This window comes from Ornithorhynchus anatinus, chromosome 14 (genome assembly GCF_004115215.2).
Source record: "Ornithorhynchus anatinus isolate Pmale09 chromosome 14, mOrnAna1.pri.v4, whole genome shotgun sequence".
NCBI lineage: Eukaryota > Metazoa > Chordata > Mammalia > Monotremata > Ornithorhynchidae > Ornithorhynchus > Ornithorhynchus anatinus.
In genome coordinates, this window is record NC_041741.1 from 40,118,915 (window position 1) to 40,132,182 (window position 13,268).

At 42.1% G+C, this 13,268-nt stretch overlaps 1 protein-coding gene across 3 annotated transcripts in view; it reads right to left on the bottom strand.

The window, feature by feature from the left end:
- Positions 1-435: 435 nt before the first annotated feature.
- The window catches only part of SLC41A2 (solute carrier family 41 member 2), an 82,616-nt gene continuing 69,783 nt past the window's right edge, over positions 436-13,268 (bottom strand). For all 3 annotated transcript variants that reach the window (XM_029078966.2, XM_029078967.2, XM_029078968.2), the window contains exon 11: positions 436-3,088. In XM_029078966.2, coding sequence (XP_028934799.1) covers positions 2,903-3,088 — 186 coding nt within the window. In that variant the 3' untranslated portion in view covers positions 436-2,902. The remainder of the gene's footprint in view (positions 3,089-13,268) is intronic.

Sequence of the window (13,268 nt, forward strand, 5' to 3'; positions counted from 1 at the left end):
AATGGTGTATTTGGATTAACTCTGGATCTTGTTTATCCATACCCCTTCTCTGGGGACATGGATCGTTGAGAGTTGATTTTGCATTCCTTCTTAGTTAGATTACATTTAAGATTTATTTTTCAACCTTGCAAATGAGTTGCACTGTTTCAGGAAGCGGGTTCCTACAGCTGCAGGGAAACCCCAAACCCACAAGTTGGGAAACTGGCTGGGTCCTGAAAAAGAAACTACCTGTAAAATGCTGTGGTTTGGGGCTTTCCTTTTTTCATCTCCAAATCAACCCAAATAAAATGAAGTGGCAATTTAGGTTTACATGTGAGTTCTTTTAACAGCTACAAGAATAATACAGTCCCAACATACACTGGCATTTCCTATCACTTTACAATAAAATCAAAGAAACCACGAATAGAATTTTTGATTAAAAAATTTGCCATTAAATACTGTATTAATGCATATTTAATATTTTGTCATTTATAAAAATGATTACTATACAACACTGTGACTTTCCAAAGGAGCAATTTGACAATTAAATCTCCTATCTGTTCTGATAGTCTACATCACAAAGAAGAGAAGTGGCATAATTTAAATAAAAAAAATAGCATATTACTTTGAACCAAGTTTTACTCGTTTCAAGAATGCTTTCCACAACATAGTTATATACAAGCAATCATTTTTAAATAACAACTCTGTAATGTTTACCAGAGATTCAAAATAAATGTGGAACTTCATGTTTATAACTGAGCATTAAAGTAAAGCTGCAGTTTCCAGACTTGAGCAGTTCCCTTGGAGCTTATTCAGGCCATAGATTAATTAGGCATTTATGATTTAATAAAAAACCGTGATTTCAAATAATTAGCTTTGTTCATGTAAATAGGAATTTAGGATGGGAACAGCATTTAAGCCCAAGGCCTTGGGTTTAGGAGGGTCTTGGCAACCCCCTCCCCAGTTGCGCACCCTGTTAGCTTCACCAAATGTCACCACTGCTTGTGGCATTATGAAGATGTTCTTCTCAAACGGTCCCCACAAGGGGATGTGGCTATTTAAATTGCACGGAATCCCGCAGCAAGGGAGAGAAGTTGGATGCCCTGGAGTTCACTCCAGGGGAGTTTGAGGCAGCTCCTTTAAGATCTTTATAGCCTCAACCTCCTCTTTCTCTTGGGGTAGTGACTAACCCAAATAGAAGCTAATCACCAGTGCTTATCACTCCCTTGCTCTGAGCTCTTCATTTCCAGGAGGAACTTGGTTCGGTCTGTGGTAGAGGAACATCATTAACAGAGAAGAGGGAAAAGTGCATTTGGGGTTTCAAGGGAAGTTAGGGGATTAAAAGGATTGCCAGAAGTCTCTGTGTGGGCCTATTTTTGGGGGGGGGGGTTGGGGGTAAGGGGGCAGGAAGTTGAGTGCGTGTGTTTTATCAAGGGCTGTTGCCCTTCTGGGGGTGTCACTATGAAGTGGGGGAAAAGAGAGATTCATCACCAACTCTATTTGTACCCCACCCCAACCTCCCCACTCTGCAGTGGTATTTGGAAGAGCAAGGCATAGGGTGAGTCATGGAGAGGAAAAGGGGTGCATCAGGAAATGCCACTTGATCACGGCAGGGATCCCCTGGATTACTGCTCCCCAGCTTCTCCCTTCCCAACCAGATAAAAGGCTTTCCTGCCCCAGCTGCTGAGGCCACCCTCCAGCCCCCATTTCTCTGCCACCAGTCTCACTGTTTGCCCAGTGACCTCACCAAAGGTCAACTGGGGGGGGGGGGGGGAAACTATCGGACATTCCAGCATGAACCCAAACTTCAGTTAGTGTAACCCTGATTGTGAACGTACCCTAGTTACTTTATTAAAATGACAATTCTCAGAATTTAGAGTCTTAAAATATAAACATTAAACACTAGACCATTTTCCCACGGTCATGGGTTGTTGTAGCAAAACTGAAACTGGAACATCGTGGTGTTTGTGTGTGTTGGTGGCAACTTTGTTCCTTGCAATTTCACAAAGATGAACATGATTCGCTCTTCAAAATACTGGAGAATTAATCTTATTAACTTTAGTCACTCATAAATAACATTATACTCCCAATATTATAATAGCACTGTAAACATTACTCCTAGAAACTTATCTTTAATTTCCAAATGATTTTTTTTCTAGAAAAAAAGATTCTTACACCACCTTGGCCTCACAAATTCTTCTCAGTTCATCATGCATTTGATTTCACCTCTACTTTTAAAACAAGCCAAAATCAATGCCCTATAAGAACCTAATCATTTTTCTTCAAGAACCTCACTAAATCATCTTTGATTTGAAAGGTTAACAACCTTTAGATTTTGTCAATAGTAAGCACAGTTAGAAATAAATCAGAGGTGATTATAATAAACAATCTAATACAGTCATATGTTGACCCTAAGTGACACCAGACTAAAATTGGGTTGTACATTATTAATTTTCAGACCTGGTTCATTTTTTTTTTGAGTGCTAAGAAAAAAGAGCCCAGAAAGTGTGCCCTCAACAGTCATGAACTTGGAATGTACATCCGATTTGGGAGAAATGAAAGAGTAAAGCACTGATTTGTTCTCCTCCATTTTCCATTCCCAATTAAGGGTCCATAAAGTGCAGTTCTGGTTTGTACCACATTGCAAAAAATTATACACATTTTCAATCTTTTTTTCCTATTCACAAAACTAGTCAAGAATGAATCCCCAACTCTTTCACAGTCAATGTAGATATCTTTTGTTCAAATTTTCCACATAAATCCAGATTAAGAAATGTTTAAGGCCATTTAATCATACCAATGCCAATTAAAAATACCCTGACAGAATCAAACCGTTTTTCATGATCCTCAAGATGGAACTGGGAGCAGTTGCCTTTTACTTTTCCCTTGATCTTCTGAAAAAGTTACGATCCAATAGATGGGATTAATCTCCAACATCTCCATCTCGATCACCAATAAGCCACAGAAAATGAAAACTAATGGCTAACAAGGCAGTACCAAGTAGATCCCCTAAAGCAGTTAGATAAGGGATAGAAAAACTGTCAGGATCTTTTCCTTTTCGCCAAAAATGATGAACCATCCAGTCAGCAATCCACAACAAGGTAAACACCTAGAACGAGTAAAGAGAACATCATTTACAGACTATCCAAGCCAATTTCTACTGCATTAGAGATTCGTTGAACAAGTTCAAACCACTTATTTCTGCTAGCTTCAGCATGAGAACCAAAACGAATGAAACTGAAGTAAACATAGTGATTCCTTAGTTCTTTCATAAAATTCAGAACCTGAATTTAGAAAATCTGCCCTTCTTAGCTCAAATCAATATATTTCCCTTTAATTATACCAACACGGCAGGGAATGTGGTTGGTTATTAGAACTTCCTGTGGTGGCTCCCATCCTTCTTCTCTCCCTAAGTACTATTCTCAATTACTCACTCTCTGATGGCTTCTTCCCCACTGCCTTAAAACATTGTCAACTCTTCTATAGTCTATAAAAGGCTTCTCTGGATCACACTGTACCCTCTAGCTACTGTCACATTTCCGGGCTCCTATTTCTCTGCAAATTTCTTGAACAGGTTGTATACACAGGTTGTATCCTCTAGGCTATAAACTTGTTGTGGGCAGGAAAGACGTCTAACCACTCTGTTATACTGTACGTTCCCAGGCGCTACATATAGTACTCTGTACCCAGTAAGTGCTCAATAAATACAAATGATTGTTTGGTACAAACGTTGCCTCTATGCACAAGAGTTTCTGCCAAATTCCACAAGAATCAGAAGAGCCATCATGGCCGAGAAACTGTCACTGTGGCAGAGTGAAACCATTAGCTTTGCTCTCAGAGCACTTTGGGCAGCTGGTACTAGTCTCTCCTAATCTTTGGAACCAAAGTCAGGAAGTAGAGATGCCAAGAAAGTGGCTCCATTTCCTGTCCGGCCCTCCATACAGCCAGCTGCAGTTACCTGGTGTGGGGTGTTCTGTTAACCACCTGGACTGCAGGGAGAAGAGAAAACTATGACCACAAAATCAGCAGGAAAAGTGCTGCCAAACATTGGTCGTTGCTGTGGCACTTGGGATGCCCGCACATTGGGCCATGGCTGCCTAAAATACGGGTGATGGATGCGTGAAATTAAAAAAAAGATGAGAGGAAAAATGAGGAGGGAGGAAAAGGTAAAGATCAGGATGGAAAGGGTCAAAAGGAGAAGAAAGAAGCAGGCAGAAAATTTTCAGGGAAGGAAATGAAAGATGAGGTAAAAAAAAACAAAGATGGTGTCTAGAAGGAAAACAGACTAGTAGGAAAAGGAAAAACTGGACAAGAGAAAACAGGAGAACAGGATACAAAAACGGGGAAAAGGGCACATTTAAAAATGAAAGGCAGATAAAAGCTGAAAAAAATGAAAGGAACGATGAGGGGGATGAAAAGGAGAAACGTGGAGAGAACTGAAAGATTTTGAGAAAAAGGACTGAGAAGTGAAAGACTAGACAGGTGGTAGAAAAATGTGGGTGGATGTGCCAAAAGTGGCAGAGATATCTCACAGAAAGTGGGTTGGAAATCTCCTGGCGCAGGAGGGAAAGGTGAGCAGGGAGGAAATAAGGAGGTTTTAGTGACACTTTCTAATGACATTTCTTCTTTTACAGACGATAGGTATTGTAACTCATAAAATTGATAAATTACTGGTTATCATTATTTAACCCCCTTGATGATTACATCACCACATCATTTAATTCAGTAAATCCCAAGACATATCTTTATCTACTACCCCAAAATGGTGGGCCAAGCTTGCTAAAGAAATCACTCTCAAAACAATTAAGGGAACCCTTTAAGAGAACCTGGTAAAAAACAAAACAAACCTGCAACAGTCAGAGGGACAAAAATCTCTTAAACAGTAGTGCCCACTATCTTTTCACATATTTTTCCTACTCACTATAGTCAGCATTTTATTTTAACATCTGCTATGTGGAAAGATATTTTGACTGTATATGATTTGTACAACTTGATAATCTGGAGAGGGAGACATACAAATGGGCCAAGTTTTCTACCTTTGTCTGTAGGAATTTTTTTTTCTCCCAAAGGGCTTTCATGCCAGTTATTTTATAGCTACAACATCTCTGTGAGGAACACAAGGATGAATTATTTCCATTTTACAGATGAGGAAATTAAGGTCCAAAGAAGGTAAATGACAACTCAAGACTATGCAACAGGCCATTACAGAACTCAATCTAGACCCCAGGCCCATGCTCTTTCCTCTAGACCACTTTGTCTCCTATTTTAAACCAAACACGCTAGAACCAGTAAGACATAGGTGTGCGAATGGAGATTAGCTTTTGTTTTAAAATGGTATTTGCTAAATGCCAGGCGCTGTACTAAGCGCTAGGTTAGGTACAAGTTAAGCAGGTTAGACAAAGTTCATGTTCCAAATGGGGTTCACAGCCTTAATCCCCACTTTACAGATGAGGTAACTGAGCCACAGAGAAGTCAAGTGACTTGCCCAAGGTCACACAGCAGACAAGTGGCAGAGCCACAATTAAGACCCAGGTCCTTCTGACTTCCAGGCCTGTGCTCTATACGCGAGGCCATGCTGCTTCTCTAACTTTCTAATCATAGTGTGGATTTCTTTAGTTGTTAAACTGGTGCTATTGTAAATGGATGGGAAATAGCTCTGGTATGGATCCTGGAGAGATTCAGGCCACATTTTGAAATTGGGGCATGCAAACATGGAATGTATTTCTCCAGCAACTGAATCTGAACCACACCCCAATCACTTTTTCCAAGCATCCAATCTCTTTGATAGCTTTGGAGAAGAGGCCACTTTATTTGTTTTTGTAAAATCTTGAGATTAAAGTAAAGCCTGGGGATGATGGCTAGGAGCTAAGAGAGAAAGACTAGAGAATTGGGAGGATGGAACTTTGAGCTAAGGGATCCAGTACCACTTATCTGGCATCTACACATGGTTGGGATTAGCTTGTCACTGAGGTTTGCAGGCCTCAATAACAAAGCTTTACAAACATGTACAATAATTTGGAGTTCATAAAAAGTGCAATACCAATTTAGACCTTCCCAAGTACAAAGTTTTAAAATCATAGCTTCAACAGAACACTTACAAATACTCTCCTCAAGTAATCATTTATGAACTTTCCAAGGATCATTTAGTAATGAATATACCCTGCACCAAAGGAACGTATCTGAAATCTAACCACTTTTTGATTTGAGTTTGTAAATACTGTTTGCTCTTTATGAAATATGCATAACCTATTTAAGGTAAATAAATCTTCTGAAAAGGCAACTTTGTAGGCTAAGTTAATTATGCATGTGCTAGGTGAGCTACCTGGAAACCAAACAAACAGTCACAGTATAACAGCCCATGTTTCTTTTGGAAAACTTCGATTCTTTAAGCTAGCTCTTTCGTTACTTGAAAATCCTCTTGGAAGCAGGCACTGCTCAAATGCTCCAGAGGGTTGATTACTGGCATCAGTTACATGCATTTTGTGATCTGAACATACAGGAACTTTAAGGGAAAGACTTTTTGCAGAAATGCTTCAGGAAAGATTTTCAAGAAGAGCAAAGAGACTGGTGTAGTTCTTCCTAACCATGAACTCTTTCTCTTTGGCTAGATCTCAAGAATTTGCCTGATTGTAAAAAGTACCATTCATTACCTTCCAACTCCCACCCAATTCCATGGCATCAGGGGAATTTGCCCAGTTTACCATCACAGTTCATCTCTGTGTTGGACTTGATGAGTTCTGCAGTTCCTCCTCTCGTTTCTATGTGGAGCTGCTCTTCACTCCACTCTAGTAGGATAGGAACTTGTAAATTGCCTAAATTCTATAGAGGAATCAGCACACTCCTTTAACAGTGCATTCAAGCAACTCACAATTTTGACCACCAGAAATTCTACCAAATGTCCAACTACCAAAGTCTTTTGCGATGTTGACATCACCCTTGTTTTTCAGTGAGTCATTACTTTTTCCCTCATCACCACCATCAATATTTATCAGTAATTACAAGAATAATTTTGGAATTTTTAAGCACTTACTCTGTGCCAAGCACTGTACTAATCGCTGCGGTATATTCAACAGAGTCAGATCTGACACTGTCCCAGATGGGGCTCAAGGTCCGAAGGGAAGGAAATTTATTGAGCTTCTTCTCTGTGGACAGCACTGTATTACTTGCTTTGTGGAGATCACAAAAGAGGTTGAAAGTGCTCTCCTTATTTTTGAGGGGCTTAGTTTAATGGGGAGTGCCAACTAATATAAATTGACAAAATAAGTTAAAAAAAAGTGAGGGTAGGTATAATAAACACAAGCCGTACAAGCAGATATATAAATCATCAGCAAATAAACCTTTAAGAGCACAAGAGCAGAGGGGCCAAGGGGATGACCTGAGTGGGAAGATGGGAGGAACTAATTCAGGAATGCTTCTTCGAGGATATGGCTTTTTAGAAAGCACTGAAGAAGACAAGGATGTAAGTTGGAGAAGGTGGGGAGGCGCGTTTCAAGGAGAGACAAAGGCATGAACAATTTGTGGGAACTGGGAGAGAGTCAAGAGTAAGATGGTTATGAGGTTTGCTTGGGAGAAGTGAAGAACACGAACTGGGGTGGCCGGGGGAGGTGTAACAGGAGAAGAGAGGAGATTGGTAGTGCTTAATTTGAACAGAGAAGTGCCAGACCACTTATGCACGCACATATCACAGCCTCCACATGCCCCGGAATAAACTGAATCCCAGCTGCAAGGCTAAGGGGGCGGAGGAAGGAGAGACTAACTGTCATCACTTAGGAGAACAAATGCTGTGGTGTCAGGGTTGGCGTTGTTCCCCCTCTGCTGGAGCAAAGCTGAGTTGTGCAAATTTTGATAAGCTCCTTCTAGAAATTCCTGTCAGAATGTGATTTGCTCTGCTCCCTTTTCATGGAAATTCAGGCCTTCAAGGTACCAGGAATCTGCTCAAAGATGGATGCCAGGGCTCCAACACAGGTCCTAAGACTGAGTCCCAGCGAGTCTTAGAGCAAATAAAGCTTCCTAGAAAGGTGAGAGGGAGCCAGCTGAGGGGGAGCCTTGAAGCCAGTGGTCACATTTTTTTGCTTTATTATTATTTTCATTATTATACTTTGTTTCAGCACTGTTCTAAGCACTGGGGTAGATCCAAGTTAATGAGGTCGGACACAGTCCCTGTCCCACACGGGGCTCACAGTCTAAGTAGGAGGGAGAACAGGCACTAAATTCCCATTTGACAGATGAGGAAACTCAGGAACAAAGTTATGTGACTTGCCCAAGATCACACAGCAGACAACTGGAAGGACTGGGATTCGAAGCTAGATTCCCTGACTCCCTGACTCCCAGGACGCTGCTTCTTTCCCTCTAGGCCACACTGCTCCTCTGCAACAAGAAGCTATAGGGGACTTGAGAGGAGGGGAGTGTTGCGCCTCTGATGGCATTTTTAAAAAGATATGAGCAGGAGTACGTAAGACCAAAAACGGCCGAGGCTGGAGAAAGTAGGGAGGGCAGTAAGGAGGCGACTACAGTTGTCTAAGTGCAAAGTGATGGAAGCTTGTACCACTGAGGTCTTAGTGTATGGAAAGGAAGCGGTGGAACCTTGAAATATAATAAAGGAAACAGCAAGACTGGAGACAGATTCAGTGTGGGAAGTACATGAGAGACAGCATCAAAGACTCATTCATTAAATCGGGTTGGGCGCAGTCCCTTGTCCCACATGGGGTTCACCGTCTTAGTCTGGCAATTTTGCTGATAGTTTGTCTGCTTCTGATCCTTCTGTACCAGCTTAAAAATGTGCTTTAGGGCATTTTTACTGGAGAAAAGAGGGTGTCAACCTAGACCACTTCTCCCCAGGAACTGAGTCTCTACCTCGAGAAGACAACCCTCTGTCAGGTGGAAAATATTAGAGGAGGCAGGGAACTAAGCTCTTCTCTTTTCTGATTCCCAGGGCATATGGTTGCACCTTTAGGGGCTGCGGACAGAAGAGTCAGGTAATATATTCAAACCAATGTTTCTGCCTTGGTTACAAGACTTTTTAGACCAATCAGCATCCAAAAGCAAACACATCATTTGTATGATTCAGGAAGTGGCTGGAAGAACCAGGCTCCCCTTGGCTGTCTCACTCACCAGCCCTCCTGCCTCCACTCCCACAAGCTTCTCCATTTTGGTCCACCCAATTTAGTTCTCCTGCTGCCTCAATTTCTTTGCCTGCTCCTGGGCTGCTATTTTTTCAGGTATTTTTAGAAAGCGAGACTATGCAAATAAGGAGAAAGTAGATTATCCTAATGATGCTCCTTGTGTCTTTCTGGGATCGCAACCACTCCCCAGTAGGTGGGACACGCTCAAAATTTGCAGGTCCCAAAGAAGTAAGCACATTCCTTGTTGAGCAAGGCTACTCTACTCACTCAGCTGACAGCTATCTTTCCAACAAAGGAATTAATGGGACCATAGGTGCTTAGGAGAGTGGTTGGGAATTCATTCTCTTTCTCTCCTCTCTTCCCCTTCCCCACCACTCCCACCCCACAACGTGGATGGTAATAGGCCCCTATCAATTCTGCCTAGTTAAGAGTATTTTTAATTATCCAACTGCCCCTGATCTTAATTAGTTTGGATGAGCTTTTTGACCATATTTGACTTGGAAGCTACACATTTAAAATGCACAGCTAGCTTGTAGGTTTATAAAGATTGGATTTAAAAAGAATAATACAAGTATAAGCCTACTAGCTGGTTTAAACTTATATTATTTGTTTTAAATAATCTAATCTTTATTTATGAGCCCACAATATGGATTAATGCTTTTTGGCATTTCTACATGAAAACATATAGACAGCCAAGGGAAAGGTTTAAGGCAATATCACGCATTCACCATGATAGCGCACAATATGGATTTATTTGGCTGGAATTTAATCTAGCATTCTTCATGAAGCAGCCTGTGCCAAAGCAAGAACTTAAACTTCATTCAGAAGCTATTTCAATTCATTAGGAAACACTTTATTACATTAATAAACACTTGTAAATTTCAATAGGCTTCTAGGGATAGAAGAGTTTCTGTTTTTCTTTTTCCTACAGAGATCTTTTGTGATGCCACAAAGAATATGAATACACTCAATGTATAATCATAATTACCATAATAAAAAGGAAATGCAAATATACATGAACGGATTTTTAAAAATAAAATGACTGTAATGAATAATGGATTAGAAAAGACAAAGCAATATGGATGTTATCAAACCTGCTCACATTTTCAGCAACCCATAACTGATTATTGCCTTTAGGTAACGGAATTTTTTTCTTAGTTGTCTAAGCCTAGTCATTTTGGTTCAGACTTAGTCAATAAAGGCCTTTTGTTGTAGATGTCATCAATGTTTTACACTGCCTTAAACGGCGTGTCTTTCGTGGAGAAAGGAAAAATGGTGACGGTTTCTTACACAAAGAAGAAACGAAAGGCTTTATAATTCATCAGAGAAAATGAACTAGTACTGTTGGATCTTTCATTGCTCAAGAGATTGTTATGCCACTTGTTTGGTTGATAATTGAAATGACAGTAATTAGCTTTGTGGGTTCCCAGTCTTACGGTGCAGGCACATCTTAGAAAAAGTTCCTTGGGAGGAGGACAAAGAGATGAATAAGTAGCCAGAAAACCCTGAATACGATTACACGGCTTGATTCTATACACCTCTGAGGGAAGGCTAGAAGAGACGTAACTCAGCTTGGATGTGCAGGCGAGCACTAGACCAGGGACCCAGATCTTGGGGCCAGCCCAGCCCAAAGTCAAGCCCCAGGAGGACGGAGCTCTATGTGGGCAGCGCCTCACTGCTGGATGGAGGTAGGGCTGGGCCCACCCAGTGAGGCCGCAGGAGCAGTGACAGTCCCTGCTCCCTAAGCTGTCCGTTCATCCAGGCAGCCCAAATTTCAGGTGGCCTCTCCCCAATACCAGACATTTTTAGACACAGTGTCCTCATTTTCAGGACCCAATCTCTCTCCGCTGCATGTCCTGCCGCCTCGTCCCACAGTTTGGACGGGGCATCTGAATTCCCATGGACCTGGGAGAGGAACGCAACAGCTCCAAAATAATTGCAAGTGAAAGCCTGAGAGATCCCTTCCACCTTCCACCCTGGGGGCTGGAGGGTGTCTTCATTTTGCCAGAGGGAATTGATTCCAGATCTCCCTCTCTCACTTGTACTCATCTGCTCATTCTCCTGTCCTGCCTCCAGGGCCAGGCCTGAGGAGGGGATTCTAACAAGTGCCAGTGTGCCTGAGAGAGAGAGGGAAACCTGACAGCAGTCGATCCTTTGGGGACTGTCAGTCCCAGAGTCCAAGCCTTCCCCTCTTCCCTCAGTGGGGCTCCTGGTCCCTCAGAATCCCCCCCAGCCAGTTGACAGCAGATACCAATGCTCTTCTTTGCACCTGGGGAAGGGAAGGGTCTCTGTGGGGGGCAGAAGAAGGACAGATGAGACCTGGCTGCCAGACAAGAGGCCTTCCAATACCCATCCATTCCCTGATGCTGAAAGATGCTTCCTTCCCATTTTCTGATGTGGGTGGGAATCCAGGGGAGCAGAAAGGGGGTGGGGAGAGGGGATATATAAGAGGAATCAGCCTCTGGGTCCTTACGGGGCATAATGGGTCCCTGGAAGTATTCACTGATGGCTGAAGGGAGAGAATGATACCATGAAATTACACGGCCATAAAGATAATTCATAGAAGAGGAAATTAATTGAGCCTATCCATTAGATTGTAAACGACTTGCGTTTCCATAACTGCAAACTCCTTAAGGGTAGGGATCATGTTTTTACTTCTTTGTAGGTTCCCCAAGGACCTAGGTCAGGGCTCTGCAAATAGTAAGCACTCAATAAATATCACTGACAATAACAACGATGATGATGATGATGATATAGTCTTCATATTGGGAAGCAGGAAACTATTATGCATGTGTCTTAAGGGGAGAGTTACTGACACAAATAATTAAGGTTTATATCATAACTGTCAGGAAAAAACAGTGAGATTTAATTACTCTGTTTCTGATTCTTAACTATACAAACTGGTTTTCTTAAAATAAGAGCCTTGTGAATCCAGATTTTATTCATTCATTCATTCAATAGTATTTATTGAGCGCTTACTATGTGCAGAGCACTGTACTAAGCGCTTGGAATGAACAAGTCGGCAACAGATAGAGACAGTCCCTGCCATTTGACGGGCTTACAGTCTAATCGGGGGAGACAGACAAGAACAATGGCAATAAATAGAGTCAAGGGGAAGAACATCTTGTAAAAACAATGGCAACTAAATAGAATCAAGGTGATGTACAATTCATTAAATTCACTGAAAATATATGCAGTGCTGAGGGGACGGGAAGGGAGGGGGGAGGAGCAGAGGGAAATGGGGGGGGAAGAGGGTTACGCTGCAGAGAGGTGAAGTGGGGTGGTAGAGGGAGTAGAGGGAGAAGGGGAGCTCAGTCTGGGAAGGCCTCTTAGAGGAGGTGAGTTTAATGTCCCAGTGGTTAACAAGAAACATAAAAAGGAACAGAAGAAAAGGGAAATGATTTATAATTATTTGGCTGATGGCATCTATCCGACTAGGGTCCTCTGATCAAGGCTGAGTGAAGTGAGAGTTTAAAATAGCTCCTTTTCCACTTTCCTACTAAAATGGAGCTACTCCAGAGTCTCACTTGTCACAACTACGTTCACTCCCTCTTGGCTGGGCCCTAGACATTTTAAAGCACTTTTTTCCCTGCCGGCGGGGCTAGGTAATCCTTGGTTCTCTTCTTATCCTTCTGGCCACTCATTCTCAGTCTCTTTTGCAGGTTCCTCCTCTGTCTCCCACCCCCTAACTGTGAGAGTCCCTCAAAGCTCAGTTATAAGTCCCTTTCTATTCTCCATCTACGCTTCCTCGCTTGGAGAGCTCATTTGCTCTCATGACTTCAACTACCATCTCCAAGCAGATGATTCCCTAATCCACATCTCCAGCTCTGATCTTTCTCCTTGTCTGCAGTCTCACATTTCCTCCTGCCTTCAGAACATCGCTACTTGGATGTCCCATCAGCACCTCAAATTTAACATGGCCAAAACAGAACTCTTCATCCTTCCCACCCAAACCCTGTCCTCCCCGTGACTTTCCCATCACTGTACACAGCACCCCCATCTTCCCTGTCTCACAAGCCTGTAACTTTGGCATTACCTTTGACTCATCTCTCTCATTCAACCTAGATATGCAATCTGTCCCCAAATCCAGTCAGTTCTACATTCACAACACACATTCATTCATTCACAACACTCATTCATTCATTCAATCGCATTTATTGAGCGCTT